Source organism: Pinus tabuliformis, chromosome 7 (assembly GCF_031772625.1).
Source record: "Pinus tabuliformis cultivar Carrire ecotype Pingquan chromosome 7, CPIR1, whole genome shotgun sequence".
NCBI lineage: Eukaryota > Viridiplantae > Streptophyta > Pinopsida > Pinales > Pinaceae > Pinus > Pinus tabuliformis.
Window position 1 is genome coordinate 1,629,342,591 of NC_142293.1, and position 23,211 is coordinate 1,629,365,801.

Sequence of the window (23,211 nt, forward strand, 5' to 3'; positions counted from 1 at the left end):
AAAAAGAGCTTTCTCAAGTAAGCACGCACCCCAAAAGCTTCGGTGACCTAAAAAAAAAAACCCTTCCTCTTTTTCAAAAATTACTAACCTTTTAATCTAGCTCACTTGGTCCAAAGCTACGTTATGAGAATAGAGGTTTTGAGTTCAAGTTTTTCTTTTTGTTGAGTTAATTAAATTAACTTTGGAAAAGGAGCAGATTTTTTATTTTATTTTTAAATATAACATTATCATTCATTTCTGCACATTCCCGCACTTCGTCGACATCTTCAACAACTTTTTTTCAAAAAGCCATAACTTAATCATCCCGAAGCTGTTTTTTTTGAATCAGCCTAATCTTTCGAGATCTTCCCATTGGAACACTTAGTTTTAGCATCTATAGCTTCAATTTTTGTTAAAATTGAAAGTCCATGCCAAGTTATTCTTGACAGCACCAACTACTTCCAATGGTGGTCCTACATTGTGGATTTACTTAGAAGTAAAGGTCTTTACTGAATAGCCTCAAGCCAAGAAACCAAACCGAAAGATGAAGATAAGGCAGCCAAATGGGAAAATAGGCAAAGATCAAGCACGTGGGTTGATAGGGATGTCTATTTCTCCAGACCTTAGATTCCATATCGCAAAACTTGATACTCCTAATGAAGCAATGAAACAGATCACTAAAGTTTTTGGAATTAAAAATGAAATTAAAGCCCATCAACTCGAAAATGAGTTGCTTACATTGGACCCCAATAATTTTTCTTCCATTGAAGATTTTTTGTCCAAGTTCAAGACACTTAGACTTCTCTTAGAAGGTGTTAAGTTTAAGAAAGAAGATGGTAACCTTATCTATTCCGTTCTTACTAAGTTGGGACTAGCCTACTCTGTGTTTGTTTCCACCTTCCATTCTACAAGAGAAGCCTTCATTTCTCAAGGACAAGACTACAAGTCCCCTTCCTTTGATTCTTTTTGTGATTCTTTAATAAGAGAACAAGAAAAACTCTTACATCTTGGTCTTCTTAATCTTGGAAACTCTTCTAAAAAAGCCTTAGCCGCCCAGCAACAACCAAATTCAAAGAATTCTAAGAAGCCGTATCCTAAAAAGAATGGTCCTAAACCAAACAAGGGTCCTAAGTCATTTCAGCCTCAAAATGAAAAATCATTTGAGCAAAATGATAAGGCAAATAAAAACAAATGGAAGAAGACTGATAGACATTGCCCAGTGTTGCGGGGGAGCGCCCCCCCCCCCCCCCCCTTCGAACCCGCTCCCGAAGCGCGCTCCGGGCGGGAGCGGCTCGGGAGCGCGCTCCCCAAATCGCTCCCGTAAAAAAATTTGCGCTCCCTGGTCTGTGAGGGAGCGCTTCAGGGAGCGATCGCTCCCGCGCTCCCGGAGCGCTTCAGGGAGCGATCGCTCCCGCGCTCCCGGAGCGCTTTTTAATGCCCGGGAGCGATCGGGGAGCGATCGCTCCCTGATCGCTCCCGGGCATTAAAAAATGCTCCGGGAGCGAATTTTAAAAAACCGGGAGCGGTTCGGTGGAAAAAAATTCCGCCGGACCCGAAAAAACAAAAAAATTTAACTAATTTTTTTTGGTTTATAAGCCCAATGGGCCAAAAAAAAATCATTTCAATGAGATTGAGCTTGAGCTTGAGAGCTGAGGAAGAGCAAAGGAGCAAGGAGCAAGAGCTGAGGAGCAAGGAGCCAGAGCTGAGGAGCGAGGAGCAAGTGCCAAGGAGTGAGGAGCAAGCTTGCAGAGGTAAGTAACTTAATCATTTAGTTAGTTTAGTTGGTTAGGTAGTTAGTTTGGTTAGTTTAATTTACCTGTTTGAGTTTAAAGATCATTAATTTAAATTAAATTAATAAATTAAATGAATTAATCCCAATAAACTAAATTAATTTGCAGATTCAAGACTCAAACCCTACAAACATCAAACACGATGGACCTGGGGATTTTTATTGGCATTTTCCTCTTCCTTGTCCCTTTTCTGGTTATTATGGTGGTGGAGAGTAGGAAACGGAGGGGGCCTGAAACTGAAGAGGTGGATGAAGAAGCCGAAGGAAGTCAAATAGGTGAAAACCCCAGTGAAGAGGATGTGGAGGAGGGTGAACATGAGGGTCAAAAAACTAAACAAGACCAAACTCCATTGTGGAAATATGTTCAGAGGGCTGAAACAGGGAGAGGGGGTGGAACCACTAAATTTCATTGCCCCCATTGCAACACTGATTACACAGGCTCATACACCCGTGCTAGAAGACACCTTTGTGGGAAAAGGGCATGGGATGGAGAGAAACAAATAGGAATCAAAACTTGCAACGCGGTGTCAACAGCAGATAGAGCCAAATACATAAAGGAAGAGGAGGACGCCCAATACAGAGCAAAAAGATCAAGGGGTTTCTTTGAAAGCTCACAAAGAACTCCTTCAGCATCCTCCCAAGGCAGTGGATATGGACATGGAGGCTCAGGGTCATCATCTTTACGCCGTAGAACCATATCAGATTTCCTTGATGAGGGGTGTAGGAATGATGTGGATTCAAAAATTTACAGGTTCCTCTATGCAAATGGGATACCATTCAATGTTCTACGCTCACCTTATTGGCACGAAATGGTTTCTGCCATAAATGATGCCCCTAAAGGATACAAGAGCCCTGGGTATGACAAGGCAAGAACTGTTGGCCTTGATCATGAAAAAGCAAAAATATCACATTCTTTGAATAAAATGACAAGTTCTTGGACTGACAATGGGGTGTCCATTGTATCTGATGGATGGACAAATGTAAAAGGCAAGCCATTGATAAGTGTTCTTGCTGTGTCCCGAAGTGGTCCCATTTTTCTAGCTGCACATGATTACTCAGACAAGTTCAAGACCGCTATCAACATTGCAGAAGCATTGCTTGAAACAATTGAGCGTATTGACCCATACAATGTCATCCAAGTCATCACTGATAATGCTCCTAATTGTAAGGCAGCGGGAGCAATTATTGAGGATAGATACCCGAACATATTTTGGTCTGGATGTTTGGTTCACACATTGAACCTTCTGTTGCATGATATTGTCAAAAACAAAAATGAACAATACCAATGGATTGGTGATTTGTACAAGAAAGGAAAAAAAATGATAAAATTTATTACAAATCATAGCAATACCCATGGCCTTTTCCGCAGTCACTCGAGATTGGAGTTGTTGAAGATTGCGAGGACTAGATTTGGTAGCTATTACCTCACCTTCAGGCGCCTTTTGAAGGTAAGAGAGGGTTTAGCTAGCATGGTATCAAGTCCAAATTGGCAGGTGTTAAAGGAAAGGGCTACAAATGTAGCTGACATTGCAGGTTTTGAAACGGTGGAGGAGGCCGCTCTTGATGGGCAGTTTTGGACAACTGTGAGACAGGTATTGGATTTCACCAAGCCAATTTATAACATGATTCGGTTTGCAGATACAGACAAACCAGTGATTGGCGAGGTGTATGAGCAAATGGATACCATGTTGGGGAAATAAAAGACATTGTTAATAACAGAGATCCCGACTTGTACAATCTGATTCACGATTGTGTGTGTGAACGGTGGAAAAGGCTTAACCTTCCACTACATTGCTTGGCGTATATCCTTACGCCAAAATACTACTCAGATTCTTGGTTGGGCAAACCTGCAGCAGGGGGTGGTGTTAGGACCAAACCCCATTTAGATCGAGAGGTAACTAAAGGATATCTGGATGCATTAGAAAAGTTGGTGCCTGACAGGGAGGAATGTGCAGCTGTGCGCCTTGAAATAGGCAGATACTTCACTGGCAGTGGTTTGTATGGTAACTTCCATGCAATGGACGACAAAGATAAATTTGATTCTCTCACATGGTGGGAAACATATGGCGGCGACGGACTTTTGCGAAAATTGGCATTGAAAGTTCTTGCACAGGTTGTAAATTCTTCTTCTGCAGAGAGGTGTTGGAGCACCTACAGTTATATACATAATGTGAAAAGAAACAGGCTCAACGAAAACCGAGCAGAAAGCTTGGTTTATGTGCACTACAATTTGAGGTTGTTGAGCCATTACTGTGATCGGGCTAATGAAGATCCCACATATAAAATTTGGGACAATCACCCTGAGGACGACAATTTGGAGGATGGCATTGTACATATGGAAGAACTAGAAGATGAGCTTGTACGGGATGAAGCTGAAGCAGTTGCAGCAGCCATGCCACCTCCACCTCCACCATCCAGTAGCAGTTCTCGGGGCCCGAGTCTTGTTCCATTGCTGTCGCCACCTCCATCGACACCCTTGCGTGGAGGCTCTAGTTCTGGTCGTCGGTCTGGGCGGGAGACTCCTAGAAGACCACCACGACCTACTTATACTCCTGGAGACTCTCGTGGCAAGGGCCACTTGTAGATTTACAGTTTACTTGTCTTTTTTAGTTTCTATTAGACTTGTCACTTTAGTTTTCATAACTGTTCAGTGTTGAGTTTTGAGTCCTTGACTCTTGACTCTTGACTCTTTCATATCATTATGACATTATGATATTTTTTGTAAACATTATATCACTGTGACAATGAAAATTTGAAGTTTGAAGTTGGGCCTTGGCAATTATAACTCATTGGTAATGATTGTGAATTATGAATATGATGCTTTGTGAAAGACTAAAGTTGTTTCATTTCATCTCATTATTCATGTTTCATTTTATAAATTTTTAACATTTCATATCATGTTAACAGTTAGAAGTTAGGACTTAGAAATATCTTCGATATTACTTCTTGTAATGGTTAAACTTGGCTTACAAGTACAACTTGTTACTTTGGTGATCAATGATGATAAATGTTATTGAATTGAATGTTATTTTAATTTATTATTTTACTAAGGTTGATGACGATTATAATTTCTAGATGATTGATGTGATATGGTTCAATGATCAATTTATGTTTTTTTATGTTTTTTATGTCTATTTCATCATTCTACATGTTTTTGTTGACATATATGTATCAAAAATTAAAAAATATAAAATATATATATATTTTTAAAAAATCGCTCCGGGATTCGCTCCCAAACTGGGAGCTTCTGAAAATGGTCGCTCCCGCTCCCGCTCCCAAGTAACACTGGACATTGCCACTTTTGTAATCGAGATGGCCACTTAGAATCCAAATGCTTTAAGAAGATGGAAGCCTTGGAAGCAACAATGAAGAAGCATAATATCCATTTGGAGCACTCTTCAACTTCAACGTCATCTTCAGGAATAACACTTTCTGCATGTGGTTGTCAAACATCTCGGTTTGGATATGCACTAAATGTATCTTTTTCTTCTAATTCTCATGAGTGGCTCATTGATTCTGGAGCTTCTTATCACATGGCCAAAAACAAATCCATGTTTTCTTCTTTAAATGATTGTAACACCAAAAATATATATGTTGGTGATGATAGATCTCTTAGTGTTGTAGGGACTGGAACTGTTCATATAGACAATGGTCAATTTAATGATGTATTATGTATTCCAACCTTATCCTGCAACCTTCTATCTGTATATCAGATAACTCATTCAGGTGAAGGTAAAATCATTGAATTTTCACCTCACGATGTTGTAATTAAGGACCTAAGAGATTCTAGACAGATTTTAGCTACTGGCGTTGTTGATGATTCTACAAGGTTGTATAAGTTTAACAACTTTGGGTCATCAAATCTTCCCTCGGTATTTGTTGCTCATAATGATGAAGTGAGCAAACTTTGGCATGAGCGATTTGGTCACTTAAACTATCGCTCCCTTCAGAATCTATGTAAAGAAAATATGGTGACAGGTCTTCCAATGGTATCTTGTAGAGATGGTGTTTGTTCTGGATGTGTACTTGGAAAACATCATCGGGATAGTTTTGAAAAACGTGCCTCTTAGCACGCCTCAACCCCTTTACAACTTGTGCATAGTGATTTATGTGGTCCACTTCCAGTTGTTTCATTCTCTGGCTACAAGTATTTCTTAACTTTCATTGATGATTTCTCCAGACGCACTTGGGTATACTTCTTAAAACTCAAGAGTGAAGTATTTAACATGTTCTTGGCCTTTAAGGCCTTTGTTGAAAAGCAATCTAAACATCAAATTCTTAAGCTAAGATCTGATAATGGCGGAGAATATGTTAACAACAAATTCATCAACTTTTGCACTGAGAATGGAATTCAAATGCAACATATTGTTCCATATACTCCACAACAAAATGGTGTAGCTGAAAGGAAGAATTGCACCTTAAAGGAAATGGCTAATTGTATGCTTTAATCTAAAGGACTTAGTCTTAATTTTTGGGCAGAAGCAATTAACTGTGCAAATTACATAATAAATCGCGCTCCTACTAAGTTTTTAAAGAATATCACTCCAGAAGAAGCATGGAGCTCAATTAAACTAGATGTAAGTCACTTTCGTGTTTTTGGAAGTGAAGCATGGGCCCATATTCCAGATGAGAAACATAAAAGCTTTAGAACCTAAGAGTGAAAAATGTATTTTTGTTGGATATTCTAAAGATGTCAAAGGATATAGACTTATTCCACTTAAGTCCAAAAATGTTATCATTAGAAGAGATGTAAAGTTTGCTGAAAATATATCGGCCTACGAGCCTAGTTCTGCGGATGTGCCACCTCTCTCTATCTCTTCTACTTTTGAAAATATTTCTTCTTCAGATGATGAAAACGAGGATGACAATCCTCCCCCACCTTCTCAGGATCCTCCTTCAGCTCCTCAACTTCCAAAATGGTTCGTGCTACTCGGGATGTAGCGGGTGCTCTTGCCGGTGATCCTACAGATCAACGACGTACACGTTCTCAGTTTGATAGAGCCTCTTCTTTACTGGCTCAAGATTCAATGAATTATGATCCTAACACCTTTGCAGAAGCTTCAGGCCATCCAGATTGGGACGCATCTGTGAATGAAGAATATTGTTCATTATTGGCAAATGATACATGGGATCTTGTTCCTCTACCAAAGGGACAAAAACTTGTTAGATGCAAATGGGTTTATAGAACCAAGTATGGACCAAATGGAAAAGTTGATAAACATAAAACTCGTCTTGTTGCTAAGGGTTTTTCACAAGTTGAAGGCATTGACTATACTGAAACCTTCTCCCCTGTTGCCAAAATGAACTCTATCCACCTTGTTCTTTCCCTTGCTGCCTCTTTTAAATGGAAAGTCCATCAGATGGATGTTAAATATGCCATCTTGCATGGGGACTTGCATGAAGAAATCTATATGGAACAACCTCCTGGCCTTATACAAACAAACTCCAGCCTTGTATGTCAGCTTAAGAAATCCCTTTATGGTCTCAAGCAAGCTCCTCGGGCTTTGTATACAAAAATGGATAGCTTTCTTTTAGAAACTGGCTTTTCTAGGTGTCATTCTGACAATATTGTCTACACCAAGAAAGTGGGCAAGTCTCTTATCATTCTTGTTCTTTATGTTGATGATCTTATTCTTACTGGTAGTGATCCCAACCTTATAAACCGTGTGAAGTCCAACCTTAAAAAGAAGTTTGAAATGACAAACTTAAGACATTTGCATTATTTTCTTGGTCTTCAAGTCTTGCAATCCAAGGAAGGTATTTCCCTTTCCTAGTCCAAGTATGCCTGTGATCTTCTATGCCATTTTCACATGGAAGACTGTAAGCCAACCCCTTCTCCCTTTTAGTCTGGAGCCAAACTTTCAGTCACTTGTACTTCCCCTGAAGTTGATGCTACCTTATACCGTCAACTTGTTGGAAAACTTTTGTATCTGACCCATACTCGTCCTGACCTTTCCTTTGCTGTTGGCCTTATTGCTCGGTTTATGCAAAACCCACATGAAAGTCATTGGAAAGCAGCTAAAAGAATACTTCGTTATGTTCGAGGTACAATTCAGTTTGGGATTCATTACAATGCAGAAGCATCTCCTCTATTGGTTGGTTTCATTGATTCTGATTGGGCTGGTGACCTTGATGATCGGAAGTCTACTGCAGGTTATGTGTTCACTCTTGGTTCAAGACCTATTACATGGGCTTGCAAGAAACAAAGTGCCATTTCTCTTTCTTCAGCAGAAGCAGAGTATCGTGGTGCCGTAGAAGCTAGTAAGGAAGCCCTGTGGTTTCGTCAGATCTTGTCAGAGTTTGGCTTTCAGCAGCAACATCCGACTACACTTTGGTGTGATAATCAAAGTGCCATTCAACTATGCAAAGATCCAGTCCAACATTAGCGCAGCAAACACATTGAACTGCACATGCACTTCACTAGAATGCTCATTCACGACCATGTTCTTGAAGTGCAATATTGTTCAACAGATGATCAAGTTGCAGACATCTTTACAAAGGCTCTCACAGAGGCGAAGTTTACTAAACTTCGATTTATGGTTGGAGTTTAGGAAGTTGTCACTAAGGGGGGGTAGGTTCTAATGCCTCCTTCCTCTCCTATTGTGTCATATTTGTACATCCTTCAATCCTATCCCAAGTTGTTCTTAAGGGGGGATGTTAGGGTATTACGACACATAGGAAATAGTTAAGTATAACTTGGTCTAGTGTAGAGTTAGTTAAAGTGTGTTTCTTTACTATGTACTTTTGTAACTTACAATCCAACGGTCACGATATGTAGTGATCCGAAGGTTCATTCTCTCCTCGGTATTACCGACACTTGATCTGTGGCTTAACACTCAATTGGTCCATGATCTCTATTTAAAGAGCATGGAGGGTCATTTGTAGGGTAACCGTTCATGAGAGAAGCTTATGTAAATTTTCATTCTTTTATTAATAAATTGCCTGAAGTGGCCGCGTTGGCTCAGGCCGTGTACTGTTTCCCTCTTTGAGGGTTTTAACCATGTCAGCGGTGTCCTTTAATGTTCTGTCTGAGGAACTTACCCTGTAAATTCCTACAATCTGGCAGTAATACCTCTCTTTGGAAGTAGATATTCAGCAAGTCTGCTCCATGAAAATCTCTTCGACGCTTCTTTGAAGCTCTGCGTTAGCCCACTGCCTCTACGTCATTCAGAATCCCCCTGTGTCAGCCTTCTGCTGCTTTGCGTTGGCTCTCTGGCCTTCTGCGTCACCCACGCATGCCCTGCTAGCCTTTGTGCAGTCACTCTGGCCCTCTGCGTGGCTACTGCTGGCTCTGTGTAGCGTCTTCTGCCTCTGCGCTGGTCCTTCGACACTATCTCTACCTCTCTGCTATGCATTCATTGCCCCTTGCTACAACTTTGATCACTTGTTCGATTTCTCTCAGCAAACCCCGCTCTAGAAAATTGAACTGACTGATCAATTTGGTGTATTTCCAATTGACCCTCAAGCCTTCTCTTATACTTTTTCTATTGAGTCTTCAACGACGGAGATTAAATCTCTAATCAACGGCTAAGATTAGATTTGGCTCGATCCATGTCATTTAGAACTTTCTCACCCAGTTTTATATTAATACCCATTAATATTTTAATTTTCCTATGTTTAGACTTAGGAACTCCATTAAAAATATTAATTATTTTAGTATCTCTCTAACCGGGTGGAATTTCCCCAAACCATTTCTGTGTCTTGGAGATGCTTTAGCCTCTCAACCAATTTTCATGGCTAGAGCACATTCGATGCTAGCCCAAATCAACAGGGTTTTGTCCATTACCATAGGGTTTCTCTTATTCAAGCCCTTTCAGTTTGCTAGGGTTTACAAACCATAGATATCCAGATGTTAAAACCCTAGAATCAATATAGTCTTTACACAAGTGACGATTCAATCTATGGTTTTGTCCATAAACCCTATAGTTTTTCAGTCTTTCAAACCCTATATATTTAAGAATCTATTTTGCAAGTCCAATAGTCTTTGACATTTGTGTTGATTTTTCTAGCATAGTCAAGACTAGAGTAGTTTTTCACTATTGATAACTACTTCTAACGATATTTCTTTCCACTTAAATCATCAAGGAGCTATACATGAAATAATTCAACCATTCAATTCATAAATAGAGCAATATAGAGATCAGAGTAGACAATAAACAATAGACAAGAGACACCAAGAATTAGGCTCACAGCCAAGGAAAAACCCACAAGGGGAAAACCCAATCAAATTTTTTCATTATGAGAAAGGTAGCCACAAAATGTCAACAGACTTCGGTCAAATCTACAGTGAAAGGATGCGGTCAATGCTGGTCAACGTCCCAATGCAAGAGTGAAATCAACCAGCACTTTTGAAGTATTCAACCTTCCAAGATGATTTGAACAGAAGTCAAACAGATGCCAGGATGCCTAAGTCAATCTCAGTCAACACAACTCTAATAAGAAAGTCAACACAGATCCAAAATTATCCTTTTTTGTCCTTCACACGTGTGGTGTCTCTCTTTGAAATTACAGATCGAACTTGCTTGAGGTGATGCTCCAAATGAGTCCAATCGATGCCCTATTTATATGTGTGTGAGGAGGGCTAATTAGCCCAAGTGGGCCGATTTGTAGGGTATGAGTGCCGACTTTTTCAAACACAATTTTGAATTTTTCTCCATGGTTTTTCAATGAAAAATACTGACTACAGCTACTTAAATTTCCAACAATTTGCAAGTTCAGATAGAGTCTCAATCTTTCCTTCACGAATCCTAATTACTCTAGCTACTCTATCTTCTCTATCTTTTAAAATGTGAAATGGAAACAAAAATTCTTTTTCAAACCTAATACATAAAGTCACAATCCTTCCTTCACGAATCCTAATGAATGCTACTCTATCTCCTCTATTTTTTTAAACGTGAAACAAAAACAAAAATTCTTTTTCAAACTTGATACATAAAGTATGTCACTGATTCTAGCTTAATAGAAGAAATATTTGTCACTTGAGTCTACAACTTTAGCTTTCTTTGGATGTTCTTCAATGTCTGTTGTGGTAGCATGTTTTCTTCTTCTTTTCTTTCTATTATTTGATCTCTCAAGACATTGGTCTCTATAGTGATCAAATTTGTGACAATGGTAACATTGAATTTTTGACATATCTTTCTTAGTCTTCTATCAAAATCCCTTTTCTTTTGAAAGCCAAACTTCTTCCTTCCTTCAACCTTCTTGAAACGAGCTGCATATGCTTGAGAATCTTCTTCTTGAGATCTTTGAATTCTTTCTCTAGACATGAGTCTTGATTCTTCTTGAGAGCAAGCTGCCCACAGTTCTTCAAAACTTGGAGTCTCCTTTCTGCTGCTTATACCTGATGCAAATGAATCCCATGACTGAGGCAATACATTAAGTTATGAGGACACAAGTTCTCTATTAGAGATAATTTCATCAATGGCTTGTAGTTGATCTCTCAATTGAGAGATCCTCACAAAATATGAAGCCATTGTATTGTTCTTTGTCATTCTAATATCTCGAAGCTCATTTCTCAAACTAATGACTTGGTCGATATTGTTGATGGTATAGAAAGCATGTCAGGAGGTAAGGAAGGATGAAATCCTCGATTTTACTTGTTTGTCCCTTCTTGTTAAATTCAGTAGTCAGTGCATCCCCCTGAAGACAATTCCACAGGGGCTGTCTGTAATTCATAATACATATTTCCACCTCTTATAGGAGTGCTGACTCCTTATCAGAATCAGAACTTTCTGATTCATGAGTTCTTTATATTACCCCTGATGGAGCTTCCTTAACAATTTCCATCCCTAAGGGGTAAAACCTACATTCTTATCTTCCTTACTAGCATGTGAGGGGAGATTTGTTTTTGCAGTTGGCCCTTCTAGTCTGGCAGGTGGCAGTGTTAACCTTCTCCGAATCTGTTTTTGCCGATTTTCTTAATTCTGTTCACCTTCATTATCTGGCAAAGGTTCCTCACAAAATTGCCGGCATTTTGATTTTGGTTTGAGCCCTTTTTTCCTTGGTGGATGAGCTTGTGCATGAACGAAAGTATCTTGAAGGTGACCTATTTGTTGTTGGATCTGGCACTGAAATGCTCTATTCTCATTGTCCATGACCTGAGTCCATTTAAAAGTTTTTCATTTGAGAATCATTTTGTCTGCTAAACCAGTGTATCCTATTTTCTGTCTGCATCACCCTACTACTAAAAAAATGTTTAACTGCTGGTAATTTGTTTTCTTGAGCCTGGGTTTGAATGATTGGCTGCCACCATTATGCACGTGCCTTGAGGGTAATTTATCTCCTTTGTATTTTCTGATCATTTCATATTGATAGAAAGGTTTAGAAATTTAATTACTGCTTCTAAGTTTTTAGGTCTTAGGGTGTTGTATTTTGACACATTTCATTGATTTTTCTATATTCAACTTTGCAAGTCAATTTTTGATTTTGAAATCTATGATTTCGACCTGATTTTTATCTGTAAAAGTGCCAATAATCATGCATGTTGTTTTTTCAGGCTTATGCTCTTATTGCCAAAGGTGTCCGATTTGTCTGCACTAATGTGACAGGCAAAAATGCCAAGAATGTGGTTTTAAGAACACAGGGAAGTGGTTCCATTAAGGATAATATAGTAACAGTTTTTGGTACCAAGACACTTGCATGTTTAGACCCTTTAGACATATGTGTCTCAGATGGATGCCGTCTTGAAGGATTTCTGTCTAAGCCCGGATCTGGAAGTGGAAGGGCTTCAGGAGATCGACAGTTTGTCTATGTGAATGGCCGCCCTGTGGACATGCCAAAAGTGACGAAACTTTTGAATGAGCTATACAAATCTTATAACTCTCAGCAATATCCTATGGTCATCTTAAATTTCATCCTTCCCACTACAGCATATGATGTGAATGTAACTCCAGACAAAAGAAAGATATTTCTTCATGATGAAGGTCTTCTTATGTCTACTCTAAGAGAGTCCTTAGAAAAATATTATGCTCCTAATAAATATACTTATGCTATTAATAACTTTGAAAGTGACTCGCAGTTGAGGCACACATGCAGCCCATTGTTATCGTCACAGAATGCAGAAACAAAGGAATCTTCTTTTGTGGAGGATTGTGAGATGATTGAAAATGTAAATGATAAAGGTAATCCAAATTTGGAAGAAAACAGGCCAAACGTTTCCAATGAAGAGCTGCTTCAAGAGTCCTCTGGAGAGGCTGTGCAAGAGGATGTGGATGCTCTGAACCAGAAAGATGATGATGTGTTGACTGAAACAATGTCTGATGCATGTGACCATAAAGCTAGCACACCACTTGTAGATTTCATGTCATTGCAGTGTGGAAATTCAGCTTATAAACTTGAAACTCCTGTGAAGCAGGCTAAGTCTTCAACAGTCAAAGCAGAAAAGTCTTCCTTGGTGCAAGCAGCAAAGGATGCAATGAGTTCCCATATGAAGCCTGTGCAATCCAAGCTTACAGGGTTTGTAACTCAAAACAAGAGGCAGCATGAAGAAGGATCTTCACTCAGTGAGGAACCAGTGTTGAAAAAGTGGTCATTTTGTTCTGAAGGAAAGACTAATACTATGAATAAGGAAACAAAGAAAGTTTCTAGGTTAGGATCTTGTTCAGGAAAGGATGTATGTGCTGTGCGGAATTCGACTTCTAAAGGTGAAGATCAAAGTGATTTTAAAGCAATACAGAATTCAAGGGAAGATATGTGCCCTCGTGTTGAAAGTTTTGAACAGCTGTCAGAAGTACAAAGAGGAAGTTTACAGGTAACATATCAGATGTGGTTAGATAAGTTCTCATGTTATGCATTTCCAAGTCATTTATAATCTGTTTATCTTTACTATGGGGTCACTGTCTAGTTGTTGCCAATGTTTGTTCTTACAATCGTAGTTTTGACTTTCTTTTGATGATATGTCCACCCCCATCTTCAAAGTTTTGAAAAGTTGTCAAAAGAACAAAGAGGAAGTCTACAGGTGACCTTTCAGATGTGGTCAGATAAGTTTCATGTGATGTGTTTCCAAGTCAGTTGTAATCTGTTAATCTTTCAAATGGCAACACTATCTAGTTGTTGCCAATGGTTGCCCTTACAATAGTAGTTTTGAGTTTCTTTTGATGATATGTGCCTTTTTTACAAGATTTCAGATATCGAAAATCCTATATGTGACATCCTGTTGATTTGGGGTAGCATCGGATGTGCTCTAGCCATGAAAATTGGTGGAGAGGCTAAAGCACATGAGATCTCCAAGACCCAAAAATTGTTTGGACAGGTTGTACCCGGTTTCGAAGATATTAAAATAATTAATATTTTAAATGGAGTTCATAAGTCTAAACTTAGGAAAAATAAAATATTAATGAGTATTAATATAAAACTGGGTTAGAAGGTTCCAAAAGTCATGGATCAGGCCAAATCTAATCTTAGTCGTTGATTAGAGATTTAATCTCGGCTGTTGAAGGACCAACAGGAAAAGTAAAAGAAGAGGCTTGAGTGTCAGTTGGAGAACACAGTGAGAGAGACCAGTCGGTTGAATTTCTAGAGCGGGTTAGCTAAGAAATTTGAACTAGTGGTCTGGAGAGCAGCATGAGGTAGCGGGTATGGAACAAAGAGTCAAGAACAACACCAGAAGACTAGCGCAGAGGTTGGAGAGGCAGATGCATAGCCTCTCAGGCAGATACAGAGGCAACAAAACTACGCAGTCACTGGAGGGCTTGCGTGGGTGACGCAGAGAGGCCTAGTGCTGATGCAGAGAGGCAGTAGCTGACGCAGAGGGTCTGGGAGCTGCGCAGAGGCCAACAAGCCTGACACTGAGACTGAGAGAAGTGTTGGATAATTTTTTTTCTGTTGGGTAAGCCAGTTTGGCACCCAGTTGTACTGAAGAATTGCTGAATAATAAAATCCTCCTCTGCTGCACCGGTTTTCCCGCATTGGGTTTTTCGGGGACAATTGTCCAAAAATATCTATGTTGATGTGTTGATTCTTGTGCATGTGTTTGTTTCTGTGTTATGGTGTGATATCTGCAGCATAATTTATTTTAATGTTTACTGAAAGTTTTTTGTAAATAACTTATTGGGAAATAAGTAGGTAAAATAAATCAGTTGTTGCAGTGATAGAATTTTCACACATCCTTCTTTTGAAAAGGACAGCTACTGGGATCTTACTCTAGACTCTATATGTTTTAGATTTCTTCTGATAGCTATTCTGGCGAGTGTTGAAATTTTGTAGCAATTGTTTGTCTTCATAATTTTTATTTTTAGCCCTCCAACTATATGAGAAATGATAAATACAAATGTGGGTTCCTAGTCGGCTCTAAAAGAGAGAAAATCCAAATTTTTAAATTTCAAAATTTTGCCTCCAAAAATGTTAAGTCAGCTCCTCCTTAGACCAATTTGACCCAGTATTGAGGGACACCCATTCAGGCTCTTGAAATACCTGTATACAGGCCACTTATCCTCCTCAAGACACAATTTGGATCACACAAGAAGAAGATCATCTGCTCATATATGCGAAAAGGACATAAGACAAGAAGGCAGAAGTGGATAGAACCTTCCAGCATTTGACCAAGTCCTTTATCTCTCTCTGTTTTGACCTCGCACATGTGACAGGAGGCCGGAGTTTCTGATCCTCTGTTGCAGACTGAATTTCTAAGGCTCTGGGGCAGGCCAAATCTCTGAGGTAGACCGAATTTCTGAGGCAAAACAGAAGGTCGAAATTCGTCCTAGTGGATCAGAGTTGACTGAATTCTTTTGAGCAGCAGTTTGGCTTGGCTTGAAGATAGTTTGACAACGTTTGACCAGGGCTTTATTGCTGGTCAGTTTAAGTTTTATTTTGACTGAAAAATATCAGATGTATCTCTTGTTGAATTGAATAATCTCATCTAAGGAAAAGGTTGCTGGGTTTTTCCCTAGAAGAGGGTTTTCCCAGGATAAAACTTGTGTTGTCCTTGTGCATCATTGTCTTATTGTGATCGCTACTGTTCTACTGCATTATATGGTTGAACTTCTGAAGTATAATTACTTAATGATAAACTGGAGGTGCTGAAAATAATATCTATATCATTAGAAATAATTATCAGTTTCAGGGATTTGTGCTTGTTTCTATTGCACTCGAAGAAATCAACACTGGGCATGCTTCATGTGGATAGTGGTCACATGTTCTTCAGTCTCTGTCTTTCTGTGCAAGTTACTGATTTTCATATGATTATTACCATTTCCTCTGAAAGGCATGGATAGATAAGCATTCCTCTCTATCATTTTTTAACTATTCTCATGCTTATTTTCTGATGCTTAGTTACTAAATGAATCTCAGTTCAATCTAACATAATTTTGCAAATGACTACACTGTGTAATGACTGTATCTTCACTTCTATGACCTCATTACTGACAAATAGATGTACATGATTGACAATTTCCACGAATGCAAGGCAGAAATGGAACTGCTGTAGTATATAATACCTTTCTAATAATATCAGGATATTGATCACTTGTCATAGAAAGCAGCACTATAAAGTTATAAACACAACAATGTTCGGATCTGAAACATGGATCAGGAGCTGTTATGGCCCTACATAATAATTCAATGCAAAAGCAGAGACCATTAAAAATATTGAAGGAGAACTGTTTTTTAGTGTATGGCTGTTTCACTCCAAAATGACAGCCATAATATACATTAAATAATAGATGAATTATTCATTGAAAGAAGAGCTCTTCATTTTCAGCTGCCCATCCACTGTAGTCTCTGGGGGAGATTTCATTGCTTATACTCTCGGGGTCGCTTGCTACATTCATCTGGCACCCAGACCAAAGATGCTTAGCCCTATTCATTCAGGAGGTAGTTATTTTTAGACCATCTGCTCTGCACGAACAATTGAGGCCTACTCAGATGATAACCTCCTCCTTTCAGCCCCTCTTGGTAACCAAGGGCATTAAATGCTTGGCTGATAGCAGTGTTATTGGGACTGTTACCCATTCGCATATATGGGTGACTACAGGAGAATTTTTTCCCCGTTGCAGAGTTCCAGCCACCAGTCACACATATTCTTCACTTCTCCACAGTTCATATGAATGATGATGCCTCTGATGCCTTTCTCAGCTCTTATTCAGGTCGGGTTTTTATGGTGCCATATACCTAGAAGGTACATTATTTCCATTCTTCTTAATGAGTGAAATTTTCATATATAGGGGTTTGTAACGAACAAAATTCATACTCTGCAATAATCTTCAGAACACTTGGTACACGAAGGCATCCATTGAGGATAAAAATATATATTGAATATTATATAAAAGAATTGATATGAGATGTGATTGTTACAAATGAGGACCCACTTATATACCTAGGCAGGTGCCCCTTCATAAACGCTCATGTCCCTAGAGACATGTCTCTTCACTAAATAATCACTGTTTAATTAACTATTATTATCATTATTGTTTATTTATATTATTTTATATATATATATATATATATTTATTCATAAAATTGCCTTCTTCAAAAATATTTGTCCTCAAAGCTCATAGCTGACAAGGCATGTCATCTGTTTCTTGTCTTGTAATCTGTTCGCATCATTACAAATTCTTGGAGTTGTCATCTTCGTTGATACAAGATGATAGGATCCATGGAGTGTGTTGACCACTACGTGTCAACGACCCATAGCAGTACACCCCATTTTTTTGCAAAAGGGATAGCGCCTGATCGATGTGTCGATGCCGTTCAGCTTGATTATCATGTTATAATGTAAACCCATTCTACGTGTATATGATGTAAATAATCTCAGCAGATCCGTGTGATTTATGTAATTGCCTAGATAAACCTATTTTTATGGTAACGACCTACATTCTAGGAGGTTTTTTGTCTCACCGATCCATTCTCAGATGGTCGACAGAGTTTTCCTTCAGTCTTACCCCAAAGCCGGAATGTATTTTGTCACTGGAATCTTAGGCGAGTCCTAGTGTTATAGATCGAATCTATGTAAGAGTGATTTGGGAATAATCCTAACTATTTGGTTAGGTTGTTTTATTACAAATTGCTTGGTTTGCTGGATTATATTTGTGTCACAGAAATGAGTAGTCCATGAGGGTCTATTACAGATGGGTTTTCCCCCTTACGATATAAAAAATTATGAAAATTATGATATAAAATGTCTTGAGGGTTGAAAAAATAATTTATTTCCTGATAGGTTAATTAATTAAATTTTTTGGCAAAAAATTAATTAAAATCCAAAGCCAGAAATCTAATTAATTATAGGTCCTAGGTAAATTTAAATTCTCCAAAGGCAAAATTCGTTGGTCCTTAAAAATCAAATTTTAAAAGGTCCTGGGACTAAGGTAAATTAATTATTTTGCTAAATTTTAAGCCTTTGGTTCCTGGGGGTTAAAGTCAATTTTTTGAGGAAATTAACTCAAAATCTTTATTTTGAGTTAATTAAAATGCATTTAATTGAAAAATGCGAATTTCCTTGAGAATTTAATATTTCTATGGATGAGATTAAAAGAAATTTTAGTCCTCATCAGCGGTTGAGATTGCTTTGACGGAGATCAGTCAAAATAGCCATTGGAGGATTTATCTTTAAATATGAAGTCATTTGTCAGTTGATGCATCCGATTTTTGAGTCATGTGCTAAGCAAAAAGCTCTCATGTAAACTTTTTTTCGAATAATAAAGAAAGAATTTGGGGTTAATCTTCGCCGATGTTACTCTTCATGGAAATACTGTAAGATGTGTTGTTTTTCATGTGTAATTTTTTTTAGCCACTGATAATAGCTTCTGAAAGAGTGATTTGAGTAGAGGTATCTTGCTTAGTCGCCGTGGTTTAAATGATAATTTAAATTTTGAATGTAATAGCAGATATCTCTATTTATCTGAATTTTATTATCATTTTTTCGCTCTATTTTAATGGCTGGATTGAGTTTTGCAGGAAGCATTGATTTTTTTTAGATCCTCGGGCGTTAGGGGAAGTTTTCAGTTGGACCAGCCAACCTCTGATCTGTGTTTTTTGAAGAGCCAAGCTTAATTTAATCCTAGGCTTATCATAAGATTTTTATTGGTGATGCATGAAGGGTTTTGAGCTAAACACCTCCTTTAAAATTTAAAATTTTAATTTTTGTGTGGGAAATTGATAAATCTGGCTGTTGAGAGCCTTATATTATCAGATCTGGGAGCGGAGTTGGATTCATACTCCTCAGATCTGATAGATCTGTCATTTTTGTGCATAGATCTGTAAAGTTTTTTGGGTTTTCTGACTTGGGTTTCTGGCGTTTTATTTATTATTTTGTATATCTGGGTTTTGGGTGTTTTTGTTTTCAGGTATAGGTTGCAGATCTGAACGCCAATTATGATTTGAAGCCAGATCTAAGCCCTGGAGGGTAAGATTTGGCTTCAAAATCACTTTTGCAGGAATATTATCCAGCCTTTTGCAGTCCAAGGTTTTTTTTTTGTTAATATAAATCAGGAAACAATTTAGCGAGGGTTTCATTGATAAATCTGAAGCATAAAAATACATTGCTATGAAATTTGTTTTTCTTGGTTTATCTTGAGTTTTGGACTACAATTTCTTCGCTACTTGGAGTTTTCCTACAATTTTTTTTTAGATTTGTTTGCTACTTGGGGTTTTCCAACAGGAATTTTCGAAATCGTTTTATTGCCTTGGGTTTATTACTCTCTCTTGCTGCGTTTTCCTCTTCTCTGGGAGATTTCGAAATCTTTTTACTACCATACGCTGCTCCTTCAACCTTCAAAAACCCTCATGCGTCCAAGCTAACCCACATTTTCTTTTTTCTCCCTTGTCTTTGGCGGCTCCTCCATCGACCTGTGTCTTTCTCTTTACTGTTCCTCCTTAAAATTTCCTCCTAAAAATCGCGGCCCCTTCAACCTTGCTCTGCGTTTTTTCTTTCTTGCCATCGACCCTCATTTCTACGAACTCTCTTTTCCCATCGATCTGCAACTCCCTCGCCCGTCGACTCTCTTCCTCTGCGTCCTCCCTGCTGCGCTAGCTCTCCCCCTGCCGCTGCCATCGCTACTTGCTAATCTGAATCTGTGAAGCCAATCAACTTGACTTCCTTACTATTGTACTTTGGGCAGTGATGTATCGTACCACGAAGATATCTCATTATATGCTTGGTAGCTATCCAGTGATCATGACGAGGCTCCAACTAAAACTGACTGAGGATGTTCATAGAAAAACATATATCCGGTCTAGTATTTACCAGATACATCAGAGAACCTACCGACTAACGATAGGAGGTGGGATCCACGAGACTTGAGGAAGAGCTCCTCAACTTCTTGAGATTGGTGATCATAGGAGTAGTCATGGGCTTGGAAACCATCATCCCAAATTTCTGCAACAACTTGATGATGTACTTTCCTTGCCCCAATTATATCTCCCCAGGAATTTGCCATACTTTTTGACCTAGGTAATAGTGCATCAGTCCTAGATCCTTCTTCTCAAATTTGGCTGCCACAATATTCTTACATTCTTGTATTCTTCTCTCCACACCTGTGATGAATAGATCATCCAAATATGATAGAATAATGACTGGCTCATTATTCACAACCTTGATGTAGAGATTAGGATCAACGAAACTCTTTACGAACCCAATTCTCAGAAGGTATGCATCCATTCTTGCATACCATGCCCTAATAGCTTGCTTCAAACCATACAGGGCCTTCTTGAATCTACAGACATGAGTGTCCCTGCTATTTGCTTCAAAGCCTCTGGGTTGCTCAATGTATACTTCCTCATCGATGGTCCCATTCAGAAATGCTGTCTTCATGTCGATTTGATGGATGTTCCATCCCATTGTAGCAGGCAACGAAACGAAAGATCTAATGGTAGTATACCTTGCAGTGGGTGCAAAGGTTTCTTCATAATCTATGCCTTCCTTTTGAGAGAAACCCCTTGCAACAAATCTGGCCTTGTATTTGTGTATGCTTCCATCAACAACGTGTTTGATCTTGTAGATCCATTTCGAGGTGACAACCGATTTGTCACTAGGTTTAGGAACAATTTCCCAAACCCCATTCTTCATGATGGATTGATATTCTTCCTGCATAGCTTTCTTCCAAACTTCTTGATGAGCAACTTATTCAAATGTTGTTAAATTGGCAACTAGGGCCAAACTCCATGTGGGTCAGCTTATTTATAGCAGTTGATATTTTTATTGGATCCCTCTCGTCGAGAGGTGTAGGATTGATCCAAAGATCATTCGATTCCGATAAGTATTTATGTTGATATGAATTTATTTAGATTATGGTTTTATTATCTAGCCGACCAACTCTTACGTAGGCTCAAGAAGCCCAAACGTCATGTCTATTCAACCTTACGCTTTTAGTATAAATAAGAGAGGATTTGGAGTCATTAGAGACACTCTTCATGTGATCTTCTTCTCACCATGTTTTGGGTTTTTTTTGGTGAAGGGAGACACACAAGAAGATACATTGGATGATGCCATAGCTTATATGTGGATGATGCCCTAGCTATATACGCAGCAAACATGTTACACGCACAGCTAGCTCTACTACACGTAGGCATACAATGCAGCAAACATGTTACACGCACAACATGCCCTATACTCTACACGCAGGCATACAACGCAGCAAACATGTTACACGTATAGCATGCCCTATACTCTACACGTAGGCATACAACACAATCATATAATATGGATCTATACGCAGTTATGAAGCCAGCATAATGAAGCAAAATTAACACTTCAGGACTCTTGCATCTATGGATTAGCTTGCTACAGGACTCTCGCATCTATGGATAATGACCTCGCATTTTTGAGTTCACACATCATGTTATGGCATCAATTCAAATCACAGAAGTCTTGTACACATCGCAGAGGAGTTATATTAGTCGCATAGGTCTTGTATGCATCGCAGAGGAGTTATATAAGTCGCATAGGTCTTGTACACATCGCAGAGGAGTTATATTAGTCGCATAGGTCTTGTACACATTGCAGAGGAGTTATATAAGTCACAGAGTTCTTGTACGCATCGTAGAGGTTATATATATACACGAAGAGGATGCCAAAGACTCTTATATATACTCACAGAGTATGCAAATGTCTCTTATGTATATTCGCCGAGGCTGCGAAGGTTTTATACAATCGCATTGGTATATGGTCTCGCATTCGTCTCTTTGATGTGGTATGACATTCGCATGATATCCCTGATTATAATGGCATATGATTACATCCCTCAATGGCATATGATCGCAATACTGTGATGGTATATGATATTGCTCTGGTGTGAAAATTGATACACAGATGTATGGCATCAACATTATATGACAGGGTCTCGATATGTATGATCTTGCTCCAACAGTATATATGGTCTTAATATGTATGATCTCGCTATAGAAGTATATATGGTCTCGATATGTATGGTCTTTATATATACGCTGGACTGTACATAAGATGGGCAGTAATCGCTGGACAATATATGCTGCAGTGCATAGGTTATATATATACGCTGGACATGTATATATGCTGGGTAGTCATGGTTATATATACACTAGTCAGGTAGTCATTAATGGACCACTGTCATTAAGCCGTAGTGATGAAGAAGTAAATGCAGTCATGGTATTGGAAGAATACCAATACGCTGTGCATAATGGGATTACGTGGAACTATAGCCTAGCTGCTTTGCTAGGCTGCAAGCCATAGCAAGCAGCTAAGGCTGATATGTATATGAACTGCATAATAAAGCAATAGAAGGGTATCATGGGCAGCATGGGCAGCATGAAGCATGATGATGCATGAGCAGCATGAAGTATGAAGTCATGGACAACTTGATGTATGGGCAACACAGTGATCGTGAGCAGCATGAAGATGCATGATGGTGCTACACGGTAAGGTGCAGCAGATGAATGAAATGGATAGGTGAAGTCGTCTAGGAGATTCAGTTGAAGCAGAATGTCTTCAACTGATCTCATCATTATAGGAAATGATCTATGCTCAGATCCAGATAAGTCAAAGTGTTGACTTCGGTTGTAAATGTATTATCTCTCTTTCTCTCTCTTTCTCTGCTGAACTTTGAAGATAAAAGAAGAATTGATAAAGGGTTTCCCCACACATTGTGGGGTTTGTCCTTGGCTAGCGCCACATCTTGTGTCCTCTTGTCTCGGCTTGTCTTCTGCGATTTATATTTATGTTCTATCTACAGTTTACTTTATGCTGATGTGATTGCTAATATGAAAAAGAAATTAAATAATTTGCTCTAGCATAGAACATACCAAAAATTAACAAATGTAGATGGTTCTGCTTCAATTAGTCTTGTCATATATGTAGCATATACAGAATATCTCTTCGGCCTTTTGCTTTCCTTGAAGGTTTCTTTCGCAACTCCATGCCCTTCAGCATCTTCAAGAGTGGCGCTTAACCAATTTGGCCTTTTCCTTGTATTCAGTATGACCACAACTTGAATAGGCTCACTTGGTCTTTCTTCCTCTTGAATTGTAGAAGTGTTGTC

General features: G+C 38.8%; 1 protein-coding gene across 9 annotated transcripts in view; it reads left to right on the top strand.

Annotated features, from left to right (window-relative positions):
* LOC149254501 (DNA mismatch repair protein PMS1-like) overlaps positions 1-23,211 on the top strand; it is a 422,021-nt gene that overhangs the window by 179,929 nt on the left and 218,881 nt on the right. For all 9 annotated transcript variants that reach the window (XM_089460181.1, XM_089460177.1, XM_089460175.1 and 6 more), the window contains one exon: positions 12,264-13,517. In XM_089460181.1, coding sequence (XP_089316307.1) covers positions 12,264-13,517 — 1,254 coding nt within the window. The remainder of the gene's footprint in view (positions 1-12,263; positions 13,518-23,211) is intronic.